Source organism: Prinia subflava, chromosome 4 (assembly GCF_021018805.1).
Source record: "Prinia subflava isolate CZ2003 ecotype Zambia chromosome 4, Cam_Psub_1.2, whole genome shotgun sequence".
Taxonomy (NCBI): domain Eukaryota; kingdom Metazoa; phylum Chordata; class Aves; order Passeriformes; family Cisticolidae; genus Prinia; species Prinia subflava.
In genome coordinates this window covers 54,499,470-54,525,121 of record NC_086250.1, presented here as the reverse complement: position 1 = coordinate 54,525,121, position 25,652 = coordinate 54,499,470, and the positions used below count along the sequence as shown (strand labels likewise).

Sequence of the window (25,652 nt, the reverse complement as noted above, 5' to 3'; positions counted from 1 at the left end):
CATAGGGCCTGTCTAATGTGATGATTTGATTACATCGGAAGCAAACGGAACAAAGTAGGTTTGATACAACAGGTTGCAGGCCTTTGGGATTCCTTAATAAAGAGGCTGTGGATGTCAGAAACTTACACAGTGCCAACAAGAGACCAGAAAAAATAGCCTGAGATCTTTTGGGGTTATCAAACCACCACAAGTCCACAAAATTCCCTCAATATTATTAGAAGCTGGGACAGTTAGGGAAAGGCATCAACACAGGCTACCTCATTTCAACACTTTCTTAATGGACCAGTTGCAGACACATTTGGAGATGTAAGGGTTGCTCCTAAGTTCTTAAAATTTGTAGATGTTCTGAGATGCTCCTCAGAAATGGTTACTAGAGCTGGCATTATTTCTTAATGGAAAAACATGAAGCATCTAGAGTAGATGCTTCTACTCATCAGCATCTAGATAGCAGATGAGTGCTAAGGGCTTAGGTAGGGGAAGATAACAAGAAATACCACAGGCAGCTTCTTGAAAACAAAAAGCAAGCTGATTGTTTTGAATTAAATAATGGGTGAAAGAGGATCCAAAAAGGAGTGACACAGTGAGAATTGGAAAAGTGGTCTTTCAGCTACAGTCTCAAGGAACAGGATGAGATTGTCAACAGCAGACAAATCATGGTGAAACAATTACAGCGTTGAAAGTCTGAGCAAAAGTTTTGCACATCAACTGTACTGCCTCAGGCTGTCAGGGCCATGCTCAGTATCATCCCTCTGACAGCAGCAGTAACAAGTGCATAAGGTATTTTGGTTCTTTGTTGTTGCAATGGAAAGCTTGTGTATTAGGGGCTGATAAAATACATATGTAGTCCAAATATAGCTAGGGAAAGAGAAATCGATGCATCACAGATAGCTGGGATTATTGAGGCTTGAAGCCCGACCCAGAAACTGTCCCCACTTTTCCTCAGCTGTAGGAACACAGGCTGTACTCTGTTCCCAAGTTCACCACACCAGGATCCTCACTGCTCTGCCTCCTACCTTACCCTGCCTGGTGACCAAGAACTGTCCGCTGCACTACATCTCAAGTACCCACTGTACCTGGACAAGGGGTAAGAAAAGGGTACCTCTCCTCCCTGCCCTCTGACTATGAGGGAGATACTGCATGTCAGTCCTTACAGAACACCAACAGAGGCAGAGCACATGGGGGATTAGAAGCAGGGAAAATGAAACGAGTGATGGTTACAGATTCAGGTTTAGGCTCTATTGCCTTCTGATCTTCAGTACTCTTCAGGAGCACGTGGCACCAACAGCTTTGTGTGTGCTGCCTGGGATCCTTGCTCAGTCACCTTCAGGACATCCCTCTTGCCTTGCTCATTATCTCCGTGCCTGGATGGAAGAACCCCTGCCAGGAAGTATTATTTAAAGCTTGCACCCAATATTTAAACTTGAATAATAAACAGCACCATCATATTCTTCACAGTGACCAGGGAAATTAAAATTTCAAGAAAATATTAACATCCCTGCCTTACTCACATGAGTTGCAGATGACAACTGCAAATCTTTGAGAGAAATATCAGCAATGTTTGTTGATCTCTGGTTTTTATCTAAGTACTGCTAAATATAAAATCCATCAACAAGAAGCAGGATCTGTGACCTGGAGCTTTTTCTGAACACCATTGCTGCAGGCTATGATGCAGCACATATGGCCTTCTTTGTTGCTATGTGGTCCAGCTTTTTCCCAGAGTGTTGATACATGCCCCATTCCCAGCGTGTTCCAGAGAAGGACAGCGAGGTCTGGCCATCTCTGTGAAGACACAGGTCTGGACAACATCACAGGCTGTGGCTGAAAGCTGCCCTCTGCATATTTGGCAAGTACTCTGCTGTTAGGTTTTTTCACCAGGTGTGGTCGACCCCCATGTGCTTTAAACACACAGCATCTGGAAGGGCTTTCTATTGGCAGCACTGAAATCCTGACGTGCCCGCAGATCCAAGACCTTCAGGGCCGGCTCATCTCTACCCGCTCTATCCCTAAGCCGCGGGAGCTCCCGCGTACCCGGGCCTGGGCTGCGGGAAGGAGACGAGAGGGATCCCGCGCCCCGTTCAACCGGGCCCGGGCGTCGCGGTACCGGCAGTGTCACACACCCTGCCGGGCCGGCCTCCACACCCTGCCCGGCCCGGCCCCCACACCCCCACACCCTGCCCGGCCCGGCCCTCACACCCCCACACCCTGCCCTGCCCGGCCCGGCCCCCACACCCTGCCCGGCCCGGCCCGGCCCTCACACCCCCACACCCTGCCCTGCCCGGCCCGGCCCCCACACCCCCACACCCTGCCCTGCCCGGCCCGGCCCCCACACCCCCACACCCTGCCCGGCCCGGCCCTCACACCCTGCCGGCCCGGCCCCGACACCCTCACACCCTGCCCGGCCGGCCCTCACACCCTGCCGGGCCGGCGCTGCCCGCCGCGCTGCCCGCGCCGCCCGGCGCATGCGCGGTGCCGCGGCCGCGCGGTGGCTCCTGCGGGGACGCCGGGGCCGCGACGTGTTGCGCTCGGAGCCCCGCATGGGCTGTGCCGCACCGGCTGCTGCGGCCGCGCCGCTCCCGGCCGCCCTGCTGCGGCCGCGCCCGGCCCCGCGGGCTCCGCTGGGATGCCTTAAAGGACCTCTGCGTTCCCGCAATTCTTTCCGAGCTGCTCTCGCCTCCTCCTCCCCCTCCCCACGGCGGCGAGCCCCTTCTTGAACTGCTCTGCACGCTGTCGCTGCTCGGTGCAGGCGGGCATTTCCATGAGAGCGCCAGCCGCCCGCTGCTGTAACCAGCATCAGCACAGCATCCACCTCCCGCTCCGAACCCGAAGCGATTTCATTACTGGTGGTGGTGCAGGGAGCTTTTTTCGGCAGGAAGGTCCAGCGTAAGTTTATTTTCGGCTCCCGCTCTTCTGTACCGGCCATCGGTTTTGTCCACCATCTCCCGAGAGCCGAGGGATCCCAAGTTGCCAGGTAAATGCCCCTTCCTTGTCTGCAGCGCTTCGGGAGGCGGCTCCGGTCTGCCTGCTCGCATGGCTGCTGCGCTGCTGTTGTACAGCACGGGTTGCGGAGCAGAGGCAGCGCTTAATGGCACAGCTGTCACCGGGCATCTCGTGTCGCCGCCGCCTCTCGGATACGGCTCCGCACGGCTGCGGGAGCGGGGGCTGCGCGCCGGGCCGGCGGGGCCGGGGGGCGCACGGTGCCTGCGGCGGCGCAGCCCGGCCGCGGCCCCGCCGTCACCGCTGTCGGTGTTTCCCCGCAGGCCGGGCGGGCGCCGCCCGTCCCCGGGGAAGCCCGGCGGCGTGAGGCCGCCCGCCGCCGCTGCTTATGCAACACATCATCGATAACCACCCCGACATGGCCACGGCGCTGCTGGCGGGCGAGAAGCTGAAGGAGCTCATCCTGCCGGGGCAGCAGGATGACAAGGCGGGCGCGCTGGCGGCTCTGCTCCTCCAGCTGAAGCTGGAGCTGCCCTTCGACCGCGTGGTTACCATCGGGACCGTCCTCATCCCCATCCTCCTCGTCACCCTCGTCTTCACCAAGAACTTTGCCGGTAAGGGCGGCGGGACGGGCGGGGTCGTGTCCCAGTGGCTGCTAAGCGAGACCTCTGGAGCTGAGGGATGTCAGCCCGCCCTCGCCTTGGCGGGTGGGGCAGCGGCGGGGCGGCAGCGGCGCTGCCTGAGAGCCACCGGCGCTCAGGAGGAGCCGCTGCCCCTCGGCGTGGGGGCAGGACTGTGGTGTGCCTTGGCGGGCAGGGCAGTGGTGTCGCCGTCCTGGCCGGTCCCTAACGGGACAGCTGCTGCCTCTGCCTTGGCTGGCAGGCGAGTGGTGGGGGGCCCCAGCCACCCCCGTTTGCGAGCAGCACCGGGTCACTGAGCTGCAGGCAGCAGTAGCCTGGGGAAGTGTCCACTGCCCAGCAGCAGGTGAGAGCTGGCATGAGTGACAAAGCAGGTTAATGCATGAGGTGGACCCTGGACAGGTCCTGAGCTGGACCCTGGTGGATGTCAAGCATTGTCCTGATGTTACTTCAGGCACCTACACCTCTCCTACCAGGGAGAGGCTGGTGGTTTCATGGAGACTGATATAATATATGGAGCCCCATGCAGTGTGTTTTACCATATTGTGACAGTGGAAATCGCTGGTATCTGTTTCTGCTGAGGGCCAACATCCTGCATAAACTGGTAACAGTTTAAAAAGCCTGGTCTGAGTGCCCATCACCACCAGTCTCAGAAGGGCAAGTTTTGGTGAGCCTTGAAAATTACTGATCCAGTAAACTGCTGCAACATCTTTTGGGCCACTAGCATATGTGTAAACATTGTTTGGCTGTGTGGATTGTGGGCTTGATGAGTCTAGCTGTCAGTGCATGACTGCTTTTAATGTCCCTTGAAGCTCCACACTGAAAATCTATGGGAAATTATTAGTGCTTTAATATACAGGACTGACCTGTCAGTCTGTAGCTTGTGAGGGTGGTGAGAATTGGCTGTATTTAATCAATTTAAACATACCAGAATCAGGCTCTTGCTTTGCATGCTGCTTTGGACTTCCAGTCCTTAATACTTGTTTTCATTATGAGGTAAAGTTAAATCACCTAGAAGTGTAAATGCTTGCAAATGGAGTCTAGAGATTTTTCTGAATTATAGTTAAAACTTTTTCAGTCTACCTCAGTTTTTAAAAAAATAGTTATATAGCTCAAGATCTTCAGCCACAGTTAATAAGAAACCCATCTTTTGGATGGTCTTCTGGAGGTATCTTGGAGAAACCATGTTTACTGGGTACCTGAGAACTGGCTCTTCAGAGTGACTGAAAGACAGGTTTCAAGGTCACCTTTGAGGATCCTCTGTGGAATGCAAAAGTTTTGTGATCACTTCCTCTTAGAGAAATCAGCTAATAAAAAGGCAATCCTACAGCAGCTCATGAGAGTGCATGCTTATATGCTTTTATAGTGTTTGAGATGTACAGATTTGAACCTCAGTAGGCCTAAAGACAGCCTTGGATGCCCCCTTCATGTGTGTTGCTTGACATAGTGCAAGATTGCTAGCAGAAGCCCTTTGAAGCCTCACTGCTTGGTCAGACAGCAGTAGCTTGCTCATATGAAGTCATCTGAGGCTGCAGATCCTGGAGGAAGTATCAGGTCTGAGACTCAGATTTATACAGTGGATGTCTCTCTGCAAGGCTAAAGTATAGTCCACACATTTACAGAAGAAAGAGAGCCTATTGAATTTGCTTGCATCTGCCTGTATTTCTGATGTTGAGTTTATTTTGTGCTGTAGAAGACTACTATCTAGGCTCACAATTGTGTTCCAGATTTGTTTTTCAGAAGGACTAAAAGCAATGTTGCTTATGTCTACTTATGGGCTATCTATGCTGATTTGTCCCAGTAAGATAGAGAGCAGTAGTCTATTGTGTCCTGCTAGGACAAAACTTACAAGGTAACACAGAAAACACTCATATGTCTCTGAGAAAACATGGGGTAACATTCTTCTCTCATATGATGTCATGTTTCTTGAGATAGTCTGCAGTTAGAAAAATAATATGAGAAAAGGAAAAATTATGCAAGATAATGTAATAGAAAAACTCTAAGGATCTAATAAAACTAAATGGATACTTTTTCTAGGCTTGAGTTGAAGAGTTCCAGATTAGTGAATTCAGTTCTGCTTCCACAGAGTTCAAGAGCAAAACTTACATTAATTTGAATGTGATCTTAATCAGATGTTGCTCTTTAATGAAACAGTATTTACTTAGACTTCTTTACTAAGTCCTGCTTGTCCAGAGATACTGACCCTGTTAACAACAATAGTTCAGCTGGATTCATGCTTACTACTGATTCTACAGTTAGTGTTGTGGCATCCATGCACTGTCACTGATCCTGAAAAAAAATCTTTACTTTGTTTGCTTTGGATACTGCTCCTTCTGTGCAATTTAAATAGTAGCTATGCAAGTACAAACTTTGCTGGTGAAATTGAACAAGGAACCTACTGCCCTTTGGTTGTGAATATCACAGTAGCTTCCCATACCTTGCTTTGGGCCCTTGTGTGCTTATCTGATACTTGCCATTATTCCTCATAATGTTAATGATATCCAGTGCAAGCCATGTGAAGATACCATCATGGCACTAAACTGAAAACAACACCCTTTTCTGGGGTCTGTACCATCTTACTTAATCAGTATTGGTAAAGCTTTTGGAACAATGGTCAGTGCATTCAAGACATAAAACTGTCTAAAAGCAGTGGTTTCTCACAAAGGGTTTTGCTGAGGATTGGAAGAACCCTCATGATCAGTGGGCAGAGGAGATAAGAGCCTCTCTTATCTCACTGATTGACATTGGGGTTTATGTGTGTGCAAAGTGTAGCTTAAAGTGCAGTCAAGACCAGCTGTCCAGTCTGTCCAAGCAGTGTAGTGAGAACTGCTTGGTCAGGCAGGGTGGGTATCCTGCTCTGGGGGTGTGCAGAAGGCACCCCATCATCGTGGGAAGCCTGGGAGTCCCCAGGCAGCAGTAAGTCTTCTGGGGCCAGAGGCTGCTCTGCTGTAGGGCTGAATTTTGCTTTCATGCATGCTTCTGCTTTCAGAAGCACGTATGAAAGCAAAGTTCAGCACTACAACAGAGAACAAAGAAAGTGTGTGGTGTTTATTTAAAAGATTTGAATTGACGACCTTAAAAATCATTATGTCTGTAGTATAATATATTGTATACTCTATTTTGCCTGTGGCTGAACGTAAAGGTACTTAGTTAATTATGTTGTTTTAGTGCCATGGACAAAGTCATTGTTTAGGTAAATGCATGTGCTCTTCATGCAAGTGATTTGTTTTCCCATGAATTGGAGTGTTCTGATCTTTACATCTCTTTTGAGAAATTAAATGACAAATTACTGTTTTAGTAGCATAAGAGGCAAGACTTAATTGTTTAGCAGGTACTATGCCGATATTGTAAAAAAATCACCATTCATCTGGACTTAGTGTGTTACAAAATACTTTAATTAGATATTGGTGCTTTTCTTCTATTACGTGTATCATAATTTGGTACAAGTTTGGGTTGGAAGGTACTTTAAAGATCACACAGTCCAACTCCCTGCCATGGATATAGATGCCTTCCATTAGATCAAGCTGCTCAAAACTCCAGCCTGGCCTTAAACAGTTCCTTGAAGAGACGGGACATCCACAACTTCTATGGACAATCTGTTCCAGTGCGTCACCACCCTCACAGTAAAGAATTTCTTCCTTGTGTTCAACTTTAAGCTACCCTTTTCCAGTTTGAAACCATTGTCCTGAGATACAGGCCCTGCTAAAAGCCATCATTCTCAAAAGCCTCCTTTAAGCACTGAAAGGCCTCAGTAGGGTCTTCCTGGAATCTTCTCTTTTCCAGGCTGAACAACTCCAATTCTCTCAGCGGTCACAGAAGTTCCTCTTCCCTCTGACCATTTTCATGGTCCCTTCTGCTCTCACTCAGATCTTTCCTGTGCAGAGGGTTCCAGCCTGGGTGCAGCACTGCGTGTGGAGTCTCATGAGAGTAGAGTAGAGGGCTCTCAACCTGCTGGCCACGCTCCACGTTGTGCAGCCCTGGGTGCTCGGTGTCCTTACAGACCCCAGGTGAGGAGAGGGGCCGTCATCCTTGGGGTGCCTTTGCTCTATAAATGAATCTGGGAGATAAGGTTTTGTTTCCATACTTCACTGTAGATGGCAGTGCATTTGGGGTGAAATTGAGCTCTCTGCAGGAGGAATGTAAAGGGCAGACACACTACTAGGATGTGCTCCTAAAAGTTAAATTCAGGATGCAAAGGAGGCAGTAAGAACTTGACCATTGGTTTCAAAGGAGACAAGAGTTCACTCTGATGGCTGAAGTAAGATATGATTTGCACTGGTCCCCATTTCCTAAACTTTTCTCACAGGAGGAAAGAAAGTCATATAGCTAACTTTCTACAATGTCAGTTCTGAGTGTCCTAATCTCCTTTGTTTTTCAAGCAAACCAGTGTGATTCCAGAAAGAACAACCCTAGAAAGTTAATTAAAATAAATCCACGAGGCATATTTTTACTGAGCGTAAGATCATCATAAAGTCATTTAGGAGCAATATTCAGCTACCCAACACAAAGAAAGCCCACATGAGCACTCACAAAAGAAGAATGAATAATATTTCCCTTTCTAAAACTCATCCATGAATGGACTTTGTATAAAACTGCCAAATCTTCTGTTTAGAGTGCAATGTATGATGACCTTGAGGATAATAAAGGAAGTTTTTGAGGCATTTTTCTCTCACCTAGTGGAAGCTCTATTTAACTATGAGTTTCCTGGTTTCCTGCAGTCACAGGGCTCTCAGAAGGGAGCATAGGCTAAAGGAAACCTCTCCAATAGCAGTGTCCTTGTTGAGGTAACAATGTGTGCCATGGGTGGTCCCAAGGGAACTTTGGTTTGCTCTATTTTTGTTTGAAAATTACTGCTTAAAAGAAAACTAAACTACTAAACAACTAAAATTTTTATTAAAATATGTGAGCAAATGTGTTTGAAATTCTGTCAGAACAGTGACAATACCCCCAAGACAGCCTCTGTAGTCTTAGGCATCTTCTGGAGCACTCATGTAGATGCTTTGCAGAGGTCCATGCTTGCATTTGACTCTCTGGAGGTTTGATTTCTCATACCTAGCTCTTTATTTCCTAGCAGTTAGTTATTCCTGTACAAACTAGAAGTAAAATACAAACAATATGAAGAGAGAGTTCAGATTTGACAGTACTGCACTGTCCCAGTGTATGAATAGGTGACTATACCAGGTACTGCCTGGTGGTAAAGCAAATTTTATGTCTGTTAGTATAGGTTGTCACTTATGTATTTCCCTTTTAGCTGCATCAAAGCCTGCTGGATTGTTCCCTTTCCTATGATAAAGGTTTGAGGATTCTTTTTATTGGAAGTGTTTCTTTGTTAACCTAAGTGAGCCTTAGGCTACTATTTAGTGAAAGAAATGGTAAAACACCAAACTTAACTACATTTTAGAAGGTAAGGATTTAAGGTACATGGTATTAGTCGAGCTGTGGCCTGTGTTGGTTTTCAGAAGTGGTTTTTAGTTATAATGTTTCAGTATCTCTTGTCAAGGCATGGTCAGTCTGGAGTGGTATGGATATAGATAAACAAGATGAGTCCATCAGCCTTTCCATTTTCACTTCCTTTCCAAAACGCACAGAACGTGGAGTATTAGACTGCCAGTTTGAAGTGGGTCTGTTTGATGTTCCATGTGTTTTTTATCCTCCACTCTCCCTGTTTTTGCCATGGTGTTAGTACCACAAGTAGGATGCTGCTGTGTCAGCAGGTGCTGTCTGCTCTCCTCCATGACTGGCAATGGTGCTACCAGCAGCGGGTGGCAGCCTTTTGTATTGAGTGTCTCATGGCATTTGCTGAACTTCCAGGATACTGTTCTGTAATCCAGTAGATTAAGAGACACTTGCCTTTCACGATGTGCTGCTTTGTTCTTTTGTATTGCTGAATGTTTTTAGTGAGCGGTTTAAATATTCCAGTGTTGTACTGGGTTGAGAAGCAACCCCATCAATAGTGTCTGTGGGAAGTTCTCTCTGTAAGGGACCAGAGAGTGGTGGGTTCCAAAGGAGATTACATTGCTGGTTTTGTTATGTTATCTGCACAATATTGAAATATTTTGGTTTCCAATCCAATGTTGTCAAGGTATTGCTAAGTCATATCCCTCTTGTACAATGCCTTGTGCTTTCTATTCACAGTGAATTATTCTTCCCATATTGCAGTCATGTTTGCTTTTTCCACCCAAGCTGTTAAATGCCACTACTTTATTAAAATAAAGCAAAGCATTTATCCAGATGATTTTTATACTTTAGTCAAAAGCCAAGCTTTGGCACTGGTTTTCATGCTAGGTTCTTAAAACAGTGCCTACAAAATACAAAAGAGGCTGCTCAAAAATACTGTATTTCTATGTCTTTTAGCTGTTGTATAATTCAGCCCTCTACCATCCTTCTGCTAGAAAATTTTCATAAGAAAGCAGTGGAAGGAAACAGTGTTTAATGACTGAAGTGTCAGTTCAAGGTTTGATGTTGTATTTACTGATTTGTAATCATTTGCATAACCAGTGCTTACATTACTGTGTAATACAGTATATGTATGAATTCAATGTCTTTTTCACTTTTCACCCTACAGTATGTTTGAAATATGTCAGATTTTTATATTATGATATGGAGTTTTATTTTGTATTTCCAGTCAACTTTTCTGATTTGTATTTCTGTTTTGAATTGTGTCAGGATAATTACTTATGCTTATTTAGGTGAGTTAGCTAATAGATGGCTTTTGATCTTATTTTCAATTTTTTCTCTCCAACTACACTTAAAGAAAGTGAAGATGGCATTTTCCCAAGTGATTTTGTTAGTGCTAAGAGTACAGAGCCAGATTGTTTAGTGTATGACAAACTGATGGCACCAGTGCAGAAATTGTTTCTGAGGTGATATTAGCAGAGAAAAGAGAGTTTAAGGAGTGTCACAGTACCACTTAAGTGCTCTCTTAGCACGTATTTTTTAAAAAGAGTACAATGATACAAGCACCACAGGCTGGCTGCAGTTTGGGTCTGGCTGTTGGCATTGCTGATGGAATTTTCCCAAAGGATAAGGGCTGTTTACACACATACAAACTTGAGATGTGCTCAGGATAAACTAGCTGGGACTCTGAGTTTTGATCATTTAAACATTTGCAGTTACACAGGTGAATGGTGAATAGAAAGGTTTTCTTGAGGAAATGCATGAGCTATACATAACTCCACTGCAGTGCCTAGTGACTGCAGGTATTTTTTGTCATAAATTCCATTTCTCAGACTTCATCAACACACATGCATTATCATTTTTTATGTTCTTATTGACCTGTTTGCATTAATAACCCCTCTATTTTTCAATTGTCATATGGGGGAAGAGGTCCAAAATATGCATGAATTTTAGCTTACATGTTTTCGGATAATCAACAGATTTGAACAGATGGTCAAAAATATTTTTGTTTAAGAGCTACTTAATTTATTCACCTTTGACAAGAGGAAACCTTGTGAATAAATAAAGAGTAAGGTTGAGACTGTTTTTCAAAGCTACCCTGAAGAATTTGAAGCTCTTTGTTGTCTCTAAACGAGATAGAAATCATGCATCCATGATGTAGAGGAAATTTCAGCTTGTGTGGTTTCTTACAGCTATAAAAGTCTTCAGGAAGAATCTGCATCATCACTAGGTGCCTTGGGTTCTCTCAGCATTAAAAATAGCTGCAGTGGACCCTCTCAGTACATGTATATGTTTAATTGCAAAAGCTGAATAATTTCACCATAGACCGGCATAATTCTTGTAGATTCCCTTTTTTTACATGATATAGGATTTATTTTAGGAAAAACATTGAAATCAGGGCACATGTTTACATCATTGGGGATTTTGTCCCAGGCATGTATTATACTCTTGCATTTGAATGGGGAAGTGCAGCTGTTCTCTATGATAGCAAGCCTTGGGGATTTGTTTGCTTTTCTTTACTGGCACCAAGACTGTCTCAGACTCAAAGTTCATGGGGTAGTGCTGCAGGTGCTGAGATGTGTGGTGTGGTTTTTGCAGCTCAGAGCTCAGTGACTATTTCTGGAGCACTTTAGCTTTATGATGAAGCAATTATTTCACATTCTGAGGTTGAGGTACCTTATCTTCTGTGAGATCCATGTTCTCTTCAGGAGGTCAGGAGACCTCCACACTGGAACTGGCAGAGCCCTTGGGAGCCTTGGGTAGCAGATTCTTCTGTCTCTTCGTGATGAATCAAAACAGTTCTGATACTTCCAAAACCCAATTTCTCTACACATGGAGGAATCAGTTTTTAAAAAGCAGTAGACCAGCCATCTCTGCCCTCTAAATACTGTGTTATTAAAATAATGTTATTAACCTAATGAGCTAACTGTTGATCCTTTTCTTCTTTTTCTTATGAACTTTTCCGGGTGCTGTGTTTATGCCAAGAGGTACTTAATACAAGCCATCTTTTTAATTTCTAGTCATTAAATAATAATAGTGCAATAGAATGAACCTGCTGTTTCCTGTTGCTTCCTGTGGTTGCATTTTGTACTTGACCCTTGATTTAAGAAGCCATCGTTGTTCATGTATCATCAGTTTCACTGGAGTTTCATGATTCATTTCATTTCAGTATTTATTCTTGCAGTTTACTTCAGGTATTACTGCAGTTCACATTGGCATACTGTCTGAGTACATGTAGTTGCTTTGGGGTTCCATCTCTAGTGGGCAATTTTTGACTCTACAAAACATTAAAATATTACTTTCACACCTTACTACTTCTCCTATGCAGAAGATCTGTACATGACTGGAATTCCACTCACCTCCTCATGTAAGCACTAAATTTAGAAGTAAATGTTATTCAGAGCTCTTTTGTAGGACTGACTGCATGGCTGAATTTCATTTATTATATTTAGATTAGTACATTCCTTTAAATTCAGATCTAACCTTCCCTCAAATCTTGGCATCCATGGTGCAGTCACTAGAAATAAGCTCTCTTTTCACTGACTTCACCACCATGCTGCATGGCCACCACATGGTAGATGGCACCTTGTTATTGAGGACACATATATAGGAGCAGCCCAAGGGATTTCATTTCAGTGTTTCTGCACCTTCCTCATAACAGTTGCTATTTCCAACAGAGAAGACTAGCAGGAGTAGGTGTCTTTTTCTCCTGACTAAGCTGGGCAGGTGTACAAAACCTTAACCTCAGATTGCCAGTAAGGGTGAGCACACCAGCTGCTTTAAGAAGAGCCAGTGTCTATTGCATACAGGGAATATGGTTCTGTAAATTTATATATATACACTAAGAAAGTGCATTGTTAATTCATTGATTCTACAGATCCAAAATATATGCAGTTCACAGAGCACTCTGCAAGGCAAAAAGATCCAAATTGGAAATAGAGGGAGACCTGCTGCTACCCTTGCACTGCAGTTACCCTTGTGGGTGACCCATTACTTATCAGTCTTTGAAATTGCTTATCTACATCTCACTCATTATGACTAATCCTTACAGAGTATAAGCCAATAAAACCTAAGAGCAGCAGTGGTTTCCTATCTCATTTTTTAAAGGGCTTTCTTTTCAAGATTTTTTTCTTAAACAGGACAAGTGGTTTCAGACATTGGGCAAAAAATCTGATCATGGAGAAATTTGTACCTTAGGAAGACTTCATTGGCTGGCATGGAACCTGTCATCAGACTGGAAAGAATATTCCCTAAGAAAGGTAAAGGTATTGTCTTTTTATTTCAGTAAAACTAGTAATTCTTAATAATTAGCTTGCTAAGTTAAGGCTTAGTTTGATGGATGTTTTCTCATTCGTAGGAATAAACTCAGTGAGTTAAACAGGACTGTATGACACACAAAATTAATTTCCATCTTTATGCTGTACTAATTTCTAACTTTCAAATGTCCTTTAAATAAAGTAGTTGAAATAAACTAGTTAAATTAAGTGAGTTTTTCTTTTTGCTGACAGTTAATTTGGGTATTAGCTAGCATTTGTTAAAATCATTTAAAGCAGAGTTCTGTGTTCCTTGTGGACTGTGTGACTGGGATGGAAGATATGTATATTGTTTAGATAATATTTTACTTTCTTAGACTACATTTTCAACCTCAGTAACATAGATGTTCTTTATTCATTTTTTCCAGAGAGAAGAGGATCCAGGACATTTCTTCTTTTCCATTTAAAAATTGCTGAAAAAGTACTAAATAAATTATTTCTGTTTCTGAAAATAAACAGTTTGCTACCTGCTTTCTTGTGCAATCCTTTAGTACCCAAGATGAATGAGGCATGTATGTCAGATTGCTTACATGGATGTGCTACAAAGCAGTATGATAAGGCGTACCCTTGTTTAATACTGGCATTTGTTGCTGAATTCAGGGAGTTTCTAATTTGTATGTTAGAAATGTGTGTACTGGGAAGCCGTGGGCAGGGAGATTCAGAGATTCTACCTAAATGTTGAATTTCTCCTTGGACACAAGTGGGGAGGACTGCACAAGGAGTGCTTCACAGATCTTGACTGGATTGCCAGCTTATCTTCACAGACATGTTGGGCACGGGTATGAGTTTGATTTAGCAGCTCTCTTCAAGAGGACAGAATGCCAGTTGCTAGGAGGCACTAAGCTAGGCTGAGTCTGTAGTATATTTAACTCATAAGTATAGTTATCAATGTTCTTACCTGATACATAGCTTGAGTCTCCAGCAAGAGTGTTTAGGCACTTACCCGGAGGCTGGGAGATCCAGCCTGTTCAGCAGCACCTAATCATCACTTCTGCTGCCTGTACCCCCTGTGGGGTAGTGGCAGTCACAATGAATGCTTAGTAGATCCTTGAAGAAATCTTCCCACAAGAGGCATACTTACCTTTGCCTTGGTGTAGCAAGCACGAGAATTTTCATCTTTTTTTATATTTTTGTATTATATTTTCTTAAAACTTTCATTTTCTTATGTCTGCTGTTGGAAAATTGTAGTTTCTTCCACTTTACTCAATTATTGCACTGGAATGCTGACAAATGTATTTCAGTGGGAAGATTATTGAGGTGTGATTTCTTTTTCTAGAGTAAATTCTAAAAGCTGGACGTCACGGGAGGCATATACAATTTGTTATCATGGTTTATATTTTGGCAAATATACTTTATTCCACTGGGAACGCAGCAGGTACGAAAAATCATTTTTCCAGTTACATAGAAGCATATACTCTTTATTATTATTATTTTCTTTTTTGTAATGCCTGCCAAAGCACTCTAAATGTGTTGTCCACATTTATTTAAATAACTTTTGCTCGTAATAATATGTTAGAAGATTTATAACTACAGCATCAGTTCTTCAAGGAGAGATGCATGTGCTAGATTTTATGCACTGTGAGTAATCACATCAACTTAAGGGAAATGCCCTGGGTATGCAGTTCCCTAAGTCTTTTCAGGAGCAGGTCTGACTTTTTACAGCATTGAATGCTAAGAGATTGTCACTGTTATCTTTATTTTTAAGTGGTGAGTGTGTTAGGTGCAATTCACTCACTTTCTCAGGAAGACTTGTAAACTCTTAACTTTGAATAGACAGTGGAGAGTGATGTGTATCTGCAGTTTCACCATATCTTCTTGACAGTGTCATTTTAGTGTACCATAAACCAGGCCACATTTCTCACAAAGTGTTTCTTGTTACAGATGGGCAAATGCACATGTGTATGCACACACACACACACGGCTGCCTTGGTGAGCTGTGCTTCTGGCACCTCTTCCTTCCATTGAGATGTGACACTGAGGCCTCACTCTGGCCACATGTGTGTCTGTGACAGCCTTCCAGTTGTATTTTACTGGATGTGTTCTTAATGCAGCTGGCCATTGCATTCATTTTTTGAAATGGCCATTTCTCAAAAATGAAAAAGATTACTGCTGCATGGATCAGCCATTCTTGCTGGACATAACCTAAAATTCACTTTGAGGACAATCAGGCATTGTTGCTGCCTGAGCAGGATGCACGGGCAGGTTGAGTAGCCTCTGACCATGGAGGTTTTCAGACTGACAAAACTCTAATCAAGCTGGTCTGAAATGAGTCCTGACCCTGCTTTCAGTGGAATATGGGATTTGGCATTTCTGTGATTCTGCATTGGGGTATAATGTCAGGAAATGGTCTAGGAACAGTAGTCATCAGATTTTTCCACTGGTAACTCCATTTCCACATCTGAGATTCATTTCTGTAAAACTCCTGGGAAGTTTTACAAGGGTTCCAACCCCAAACCTCAGCATTCCAGCCTCTTTCCTGAGGAATCTAGAACCTGGAGTATTATAACTCCAGTTTGAATTTTAGTGGGAGATTTATTTTTCTAACATATTTTCATGCCTAGCACTTGCAGCCTGAGAAATGGTGTTCAGTTCAGGACCTCTCAAAGAGGACAGTTGAATGTATATTGAAGTATACAGGGTTGGGGAACCACTGAGAGGAGGTGGCTGACCTTGGATTTGGAGCAGTAGGAGTGGGAGTGTGTGTCTGCAGGAAGCCCACAAACATTTCTCCAAGCCTTTTCTAAAAGCAGCAGACTTGACAGCTCCTAGCTTCAATACTTTCACTTCACTCCTTTCCACACTGTCTGTTTAGAGTCTTTCTAAAGAGTTTTTTTGGGCACAGCCCCTTCCTTTATCCCTCTCCCTACCCTGAGTGTCTTCTGCAGCCATGCACTTCAATCCCCTGAGGTGTGACTTCTGTACCACACGACCTCCTGCAAGTCACTTCTCTCCGTTTAAGTAATACTTAAAATGATGGGATGGGATAAGATGTTGCAGAATGGAGCATGTGAAAAAACTTAGCTGCCCAGGGATTTTAATTTTTCGAGTGGCATAACACAATCAGTTGTATTACACAACTAAGTAATTCTGTGGTTTTTATTTCATCTTGATTGCATGTCTGAAAAATGCAGTGAGATCTCTCTCATGCCTTATCCTAGAGGATAGTTCTGCAGATTTCTAGAAGCTACTTATGAGCATAGTGAGCAGGATAAAATGTATTTATGTACAATTGTTGAAAACATCTGATACTGAAAAAAGGATACAAAGCTTCTTCGCATGCATGTTTAGGCTTAAGTTAGTATAAAAAATCATATATTACCATCAAAGACTTTTTTTTTCAATATAGTAATTATTAGGAATATATCTTTCAAGTAGCAGAGAGGTTATTTTTATGGGCTTTAGACTAGAAAACATGAGAGGATGACCAATCCACTCAGCCATAATAATGCTCCCTAAGCTTTTAAAAATTTTCTTTGCAACATTTTACTTAATTTCCATACACAATTAAACTGTGGCATCTCAGGAAGAAGCTGTGTTTCATAGTGGCTGGAATGGTTATATGAAAAAGGACCTTCATAAACTGCTTAAGAATTTTCAGGGTGAAAGAGGAGTATCAGTAGAAACTTTCTGTATTTATGAATATGAAGTTAAAAGCAAATACATTTTTATATTGCATGATCCAATATCAGAGCTATGATTTTAACACCATTGAAGCTTTTGTAATGCTATTTAACTATCAGGAGAACATTGTAAAACCAAAAAAAAAATCTGCTATGTCTTCTGGAAACTGCATTAAGTTGAGTGTCACATCTAAGTGAGGTATATGTGTGAGAACAACTTGTTCCTCTGCTGTCCTCGTCAGATCTGCATGTTAAGATCCATCTGTACACCATTGCCAACTTTCATAACAGGATTAGTTACTGACATGGTGCTTTTCTTGTTCATTAATTAGTGATGGACACAGGCTGCAGTAGAGAAGAAGCAGTACCATACCCTACCAGACCTGGATCAAACACCTTTAGGGTGTCTGTTAAATGCCAGGTTAAATGCTGCTGTTGTCTGAGAAGGAACATTCACAAAAGCTAACTCAAAACCTGGTGTGGATCCTGCTTGGCACCCTCTTGTCAATGAAGAGATACAGGTTCTTTGTCCAGGCAACACCTCAATGAGTCTCTAGCTTTGAATTACTTCAGAAGGGAATTCCTCTCTTCTCCATTGTCTGGACCATTTTCTAGAAGAATGAGCTTCCAAGTCTCATGCAATGCCTTGTAAGTCAAGTCCCATGAAGAGAGGGTTAAGCTAAATATCCCTGTGGAATAACTTTACCAAAATTTATGGCATTCTCTGACAGTAAATATAGCTCAAGGATAATGCCAAGAGAGGTTGTGGCAGCCCCATCCCTGGACATGTTGAAGGCAAGGCTGGATGGGGTTTTGAGTAGCCTGGTCTAGTGGAAGGTGCCCCTACCCATGGTGGGGAGGCTGGGACTAGATGATCTATAAGATCACTTCCAGCCCAAACCCATCTGTGATTCGATGATTCAATATTAGAAAATACTGTTTGAATAAAATCACTTTGGAACCCCACTGCTCCCACTTCAGTCAATCAGCCAGAAGTCCCACTGGCTCCACAGAGGATTCATTTTTGTCTGAAGGCTCTTGAGATTTACATGTCATACAATGAAAATCATGCCAATTTTGCAAATATGCAAAGAGAATAGTAGACTAGCAGCAACAAGGTACTAAACATTGAGTAAGAGTGGAACACTATGCTCAGCTGGCCAAATAAATCAGAGATCTTTTACAGCCTCACAGAAAATTGAGTCAGATAAAAATATTTTTAACAGAGGAAAGAGAACAAATTCCTCTAAAGTGACATTTGCTTTTCCTACTGTTTAGGACAGGCTGATTTTGCAGGCTGTACTGCAGCTGGTCAGTCTAAACTGGAGTTGTGAAGCTCTTTAGACTTTTATCACCAAAGCAGTGGCAATGGATGGAGTGCAGTTAGTCTCTCAGTGATCTGTCCAATGTAAATATAAAATGTTAAGACATTTTCATTTGTTTCTTTTTTTGGTTTTTTTTTTTTTTTTTTAGTTTATAAAAGGAAAAGGTATTGGATTATTTTATATATATACAATTTTGGCAAAAGTCACCCTGGGTTTTGGGTCTCAGTGAAAAGAACTGAAGGAACTAATCAGTTTATTTGATAATAGTAATTGATGCAGAAATCCAAAAATAATCCTTATGGCTGATTTGTAGGAATAATTGCTGCTGTTTTCCCAAGTATTTGTGGTGCTGAGACCTTGGAGAAATGAACTCATGTATGCAACAGGAAACTTGATTTCATATTGGAAAGTTCTACTGGGCTTAAGGATACTCAATTCAAAAAAATTCTGCTTAGGAGAAACATAGCATTCTGCTTTGCATTTTTTTCCCTGTGGGAACATTTCTACACAGGAATCTGTTTGGTCTCCTGGGGAATTCTACAATAAGTCTTTTCTAGTAGCAGAATAATTTTTCTGTATGCATTTCTTCATGGGTAGGGGTGGGAGGCCACATAATTACAAAGCCAAGGGAGTCAATGAGCATTTTTCTTGTTTCACGTCTGTAAGTACACAAAAATAGTTTAAATGGAAGTGCTTTAAGCTCTATCTCTAGTGCTTTATCCTCTGAGACTGAAGTTAGATAATTTTAAAATAGTCTTCAAAAACGATACTAAAGAATTTGCAGGGCATACTCACTTTACATGCTGTCTTGAGTAGCAGCATTTATTCTGTCAACTCTGTTTAAGTTGGTAGTGTTAATTCTCTCTAGGTCACAGAAGAGGTTTATACCTCCACAGCAAAGAACTAACTTTTGGTTTGCTCATGTGTGAAAAGTAACTGGTCAAGTAAGGAGTAATTTGCTAGGTCAGAAGGATTAGGGGGAGTTGTCTGTCTATTAATTTTTAATAGTCTATTTATTGTTATCAGTATGATATTGTTTGTTTTAATTTTTATTATAAAGAGAACAGTGCCACCACGCTCCTCCAGGGAGCTGTTCTTGATCTGAATTGTGGACTACAGTCAGAGCCAGAGCAGGCTTGATGTTCCTGAGCAATTCTCAAGTCAAGAGAGCATGCCTTCTCCTATGGGTCCCATTCTGGGAAGCTTTTTACAGAACACTGTAAAATATATTCTCTTTGTTCTGCCTGTCAAAACAGGAAAACGTGGTCTTCCTCTCTGAATAGGATGTCTTCATAATGGTCACTGTTCTTTGGGAAATGATTGCTGCTTTCGCTTTCACAAGTTTTTCTCTCTTTTTTTCATGTATTGCTAGAAAAAAAAATTATCGTATAAGAACATAATTGATTTGCTGGATTGGGACCTTTATCTCAACATCCTGATGATGATGGTAAAATACAAATGTTTAGAAAGAATGTTAAAATAGACAAGTATGTGGTGCAAGTTCCTTTGACAAACCCTTCCATCCTCCAGCAGAATATGACTGAAACATTCCCTGAGAGAAAAATTGCATCACTGTGAATTTAATAATCCTTGCTATACTTTTTCTCCTGTTACTTTGTCTGGTTTCTTTCTTGACCCACAGTATTTGTTTCTTCCATAATACTGTCTGATGGCAAGTTGCATTTATTTACATATTGTGTAAAAAACCCAAAGTTATAGTTTCAAATGTAGAATTAAATTTTCATAATGATAAATAGTTAACACGCCAGATTCTGTCCTGGTCAGTCACACTTTTATTCAATAATATTAGCTGAGAGGGATACAGTTGACTAAATCCTTGTATTTCTCGAGTTTCTTTTCTTTTCTACCATATCAAATGAGTTGATTTTGTTAATAATTATTAAAAATATTGCCTTAAGCTAACTTTTTCTCTTTTTAGAAGAATGTTTAGCTGGGATGAGCCTTAAATTTCATCTAATTTTCAGCATTTGCTTGGAACATCCTCAGCTACTGGCTTTGCAGTGAATATCAGATCTTTTAGCTTTACAGAGTTCACATCACAGTTGCTTAGGGTATTGTTTTCAGAGAAGTCATTAAACCAAAATATGTATTTCTTGCTGACATGTCTAACTCAGGCTCATTCTAAAACTTTCAGGTGAACAGTTTTGTCGTAGGGTTTGTGAGGATGTGTGCAGCCTGAGCTGGCTAATAGGTTTGGAGGGCTTAATGGTCATGTAAAGATGCAGTAAAATAAAATTGATATAATTTGAAATGTTTATTTTCCAGAGCTCCTTTTGTAGGTTAAATGCACAGCAGTGACTTTTCTCTCTGTTATACAGAGGAGCCAATATACTGTTACACACCACACAACTTCACCCGCGATCAAGCCTTGTATGCCAGAGGATATTGTTGGACAGAATTAAAAGATGCCTTGCCAGGAGTTGATGCCAGCCACTGGCCCTCCTTGTTTGAGCATAAGTTCCTACCTTATGCACTGCTGGCTTTTGCTGGGATAATGTACATTCCAGCTCTGGGCTGGGAATTTCTGGCCTCCACTCGACTGACTTCAGAGCTTAATTTTTTGCTTCAGGAGATCGATAACTGCTACCACCGTGCAGCTGAAGGGCGGGCACCAAAAATAGAGAAACAGATTCAGTCCAAAGGCCCAGGGATAACCGAGAGAGAGAAAAGAGAAATCATTGAGAATGCAGAGAAGGAAAAAAGCCCAGAGCAGAACTTGTTTGAGAAATACCTGGAAAGAAGAGGACGAAGTAACTTTTTAGCTAAGCTTTATCTCGCAAGACATCTGTTCATCATCTTTTTAAGCATCATACCGATCACATACTTATCCACCTACTATGCTACACAGAAGCAAAATGAATTTACATGTGCACTAGGCGAGCCTCCCGACAAAACGAGCAGCTCCAAATTGCACATCAGAGTGAACTGTAAACTGCCATCTGTCCAGCTCCAGCGGATTATTGCCGGTGTGGATATTGTCCTCCTCTGTTTCATGAACTTGATAATCCTCATCAACTTGATTCACCTCTTCATATTTCGCAAGTCTAACTTCATATTTGATAAACTGAACAAAGTTGGAATAAAGACCAAGAAACAGTGGCAGAAGTCCCAGTTTTGTGATATCAATATTTTGGCCATGTTTTGTAATGAAAACAGGGACCACATAAAATCGCTGAACCGTCTGGATTTCATTACCAATGAAAGTGACCTGATGTACGACAATGTGGTCCGTCAGCTGCTCGCAGCGTTGGCCCAGTCCAATCATGATGCCACTCCAACCATGCGGGATTCAGGGATTCAGACCATAGACCCCAGTGTTGACCCAGCAGACATTGATGCTAACGAACAGCTCATCATTAAGAGGCCAAGGAAGAAGATGAAATGGATCCCGACCACCAACCCCCTTCCCCAGCCATTCAAGGAGCAGTTAGCCATTATGAAGGTTGAGAACCACAAGCCTGATAAACCGAAGCCGGTGCGGAGGAAAACGGCGACAGACAGCCTTATAGCTCCTTTGTTGGAGTCTGCTGCAAAAACCTCACAGCAATCGTCCGCTCATAAGAGCGAGCCAAACGCCATCCCAAGCACAAGCAGTGAAAAAAAGCACACACGGCACTTTTCCTTGGATGTTCATCCATATATACTTAGTAGCAAAAAACCCAAGCCAGAGGTTCAAGCCATCCCCTCGATGCCTACGTCAAAAAGCCAAGAGGGTGGATTTTTAAACCAGGAAGAGAATGTTGTAGTGCATGTTACCTCCTCTCTCAAAGGTACAGTATGCCATATACCATCTCCACAGGTCATAATTTACATAGCAATCTTAAGGAACTCAGAGTTTATTGGAACTGTTTGACCTACCTTGCTAGATTTGGGGATAGCTAGTAATATCAAGGTTTGCAGGTCTCAGAAACAGAGATTCTCTCTCTTAAACAACTATATAGAGGGTGAGGATTATTACAGGTAGAGCTGTAGAAAACAGGCTGCAGGCTGTTGGTGTGGGTAATATTTCCGATGTAAGCAAGTTTTCACAACTACAGATACGGTCATGCCTTGCCAAGGAAATGAGATGTGTTTGGCTTCCATGATATCCTTCCTGCTCCACCAGCACCTGGCACGTTTCAAACCTGCCTTATTTTCAAGTCATATGGAAACTGCCATAGTGGATCACCAGTACCCTGAGCAGTAATAGCCCCTTAGGAGTGTCTGGGAGACTACTAATGGCAGTTAAAGCTGCCTGTGGAAAAAAGATCTCTTAGACTACCAGCTCTTAGGGGTTGGCATATATTTGTCACCTGGAAAATCAAAACTCCTCTTGTTGACATTGTTCTTCACACACACTTTAAATTTCCTTGTGTCTTACGTGGACCAGAGGATGGATGTTCTGAAGTGTGGGTGCTGGTCAGGGATTCAGGACTTCTGCCATTCCCTTCCCACGTGGCCTCACAGGAGATGCTCCTTCTGTGCCTCAGTTCCCTGTGTGTCTTGTAAAGCCTGTCCCTTTCTTAACTCAGAGTAGTGTTTCAAGTATATCAATGATTGCTAGGTGCTAGGGTGATGAGGAAAGCCATTTGAACATTAATGAAAGTGATAGATCAGTGATAGATAGATAAACTGATAGACAGATATCTTCTTGTTTATTTTTGTAAGCTACTGACATAAGAAAGAAGCACTTTGCAGTTGAAGTTACAGAAAAATCTGTACGTACTTAAAGCAATGGCTCTCATCTCATTACAAGCTAAGACCTCCCTCTGGGCTTCGACAGACTGACCTCTACCGTCACCCCACTGCCCAGCAAAGAAGTGATTTGAGGTATAAAAGTTTCTGTCACTTCCAAATCCCTATGCTCCTTAGAGCCCTCCAACTCCTCAATGTGCATGTGAGCTATTCTACAGCATTCCTTATCCAGTCACCTGCTCTGATTTCAACTCCTCAAAACTTCTGGGGTTTTCTGGTTCAATTACCTTCATCTAAATTAGTGCTTGAATATTTTAAGGGCAAAAAATAATTACTGTAGTTTGGGGGCTCTGTGACTCCCCACTCACATTAAAAATTTTCAACTTTGTTTTTAACTTAGACCTATGTTGCAGTCCATCAGGTAAGGCAGACTTATCCAATTTCTGGAAAGAGACTTCAGTTTATGACAAATTGCTGAGTTCTTTCTAAAGACAAGTGGCTTACAATGTGTAACCACTAGTTTTTCCCATTGAAAATATCAGTGCCTTTTATATTCCATCCTGTGGATTTCAGTAGTCATTACATTTGTCAAAACATTAAATTATACTGTTTAACAAAAAGTGGCCAAACTGTAGAGGGGAATAAATATAATTTTCAGTTGGTTTTTTTCTTCATTTTACAAAAATACCATTAACATAAGGAAGCATGAGCATGCATAAAAAAGAGCGAGATTTACAAACCCCACTTCTTGTTTGTCCTGTTTCCCTGAGCTTACAACCCTGTGGTTTTGAAACAGTCCTGTTTAGATTTCTCAAAGGGTCCCAAGAAAATTCAGTTTGGGATCCTCCTCGGATCCCAGTGGCAAGACTGCCAGTGACTTTTATTGGTTCAGGACACTCCTTGCTGATGGACTGGAATGGTGAAAGACTACATGTCCTTCATCTGTCTGTTTTGTTCTCTTTTAGACACCCCTCATCCTGCAAAAGAGATGCTGTACTCATCCGAGACATGCAGAACTGTGCCTGCTGCTGCGGCTTTTGTCACGTGTAACCACAACCATATAGCCACGCCTGCTGCTGCCACCAGTATGGCTTTGAACCAGGTCACGGCAGAGCCGACGCCCGCGCTGAGCTGCAACCCGGCCCACCCTCTGCTGCACATCAACACGCTCTACGAGGACCACGAGGAGGAGGTTTCCAACATGATGGACAATGGGATTCACTCACCGACTGACGCCGGGGAGATGCTCTCCATCCCCACCCCGAAGCAGATCAGGCTGGCCACGTTCGACGAGCCCATGGCCATCGTGAGCTCCGTGGAGTACTGAGAGCCCACGGCCTCAGCAGCGCTGGCCACGGTCCCCAGCAATGCAACTCACTGCATGAGCATGGAGAGATTTCTCACAGACTATAGCTTCTGGTAATAACCAAACGGATTTTCAGGATCACGTCATAAGCACTGTCAGTCATTTGCAAAATAGAATAAAGAAGATCTGGTGGGAATAGACCTTTAACACAACCATTAGCTCTAACTCTAAACTATAGCTTCCTGATTTAAATGGGAATTAGCACAATTTATGAACATTAAGAGTCTAATGGCATGCAACAGCAATTTTAGTGAGTGTGTAAATCCTTTGCATTCAGAATCACTGATTAAAGTTAACGTGGAGGTGAGGTATACTTTTTAATGGCAGCAGTTAAATAAGAGTTCTTTTCTAAGCAGGGAGGATTTGGTTGTTTGTTTTTTTTTAATTCAGGATTTTGAAGAAGTTATATGCAAGCAAAATTTGTGTTTGTTTCTTTAGCTCACTGATGTTGGGCTTGATGGAGACTTAGCTGAAAGGGCCTTACTACCACCAGCATTTAAGTGCAAAAGATCAATACACTTGATCTCTTGCATTTATAAATGGAAATACCTGAAGTATGCCCCGCCCTTTAACATGCTTATATGTTTGATGGAAGATGATTAAATTAAGAGTTTATTTTTTTAAATATATTTTACCATGGAAAAAATTACTTTAATAACTTTTCAAACCAGGTGTTACTTTTAACAAAATGTGTAGAAGAGAGTCATTGTAGCTGCTTATTTTTTCATAGTGTATTTATGAACCAGGTTAGAAACTTTCATGGGTGCTTCACTGATACGAACAATCTTACAGAGGCCATTACAAAATATCTTACAAAATATGAAACCAGCAATCCTGTTTTCAAATAACACACAGTTAAAGTCTATTAATTTAGTTCTACAGATTTGGCTAGTCCTTGATTCAGCAAAAATTAAGGCCATGGATGACACTGAAATGACTCATGTCTAAACTAAGCACACACTGAAATGGCTTTGCTGGATCTGGGCTCTAGTGAAGGCAGACAATAATCCTGCAGTATGTGCTATCACTGATTCAATATTTGCCATCCTTGGCTCAAAGCACATTGTTCATGCCCATCTTCCTATAATTACAATATGTGTAATTTAATAGAAAACTCTAGTATAACTAAAACGTCTATTAAAAGTGTATCATGCAATAACCATTCTCAGCAAAATTATAGTGAAACAAAAAGTGACTGTGTTAAAACAATATTCCTAGCTGCATTCAGAATCACAGACTGTGTGTGTTTGCTTCAAAATTATGTATAATGGTAGAAAAAATATGCAGCACAAATATGGAACTGAAATCTTGAGTTTATTTTTAATTTATTACCTCAGACATGGATATATTATACCAATATTTAA

General features: G+C 42.4%; 1 protein-coding gene across 1 annotated transcript; it reads left to right on the top strand.

Annotated features, from left to right (window-relative positions):
* The first annotated feature begins 2,846 nt into the window (after positions 1-2,846).
* Positions 2,847-25,652, top strand: PANX2 (pannexin 2). The gene is made up of 4 exons (XM_063394931.1): positions 2,847-2,968; positions 3,258-3,548; positions 20,567-22,018; positions 23,888-25,652. The coding sequence occupies exons 2-4, from the start codon at positions 3,323-3,325 to the stop codon at positions 24,247-24,249; spliced, it is 2,040 nt and encodes a 679-aa protein (XP_063251001.1). The 5' UTR covers positions 2,847-2,968; positions 3,258-3,322; the 3' UTR covers positions 24,250-25,652.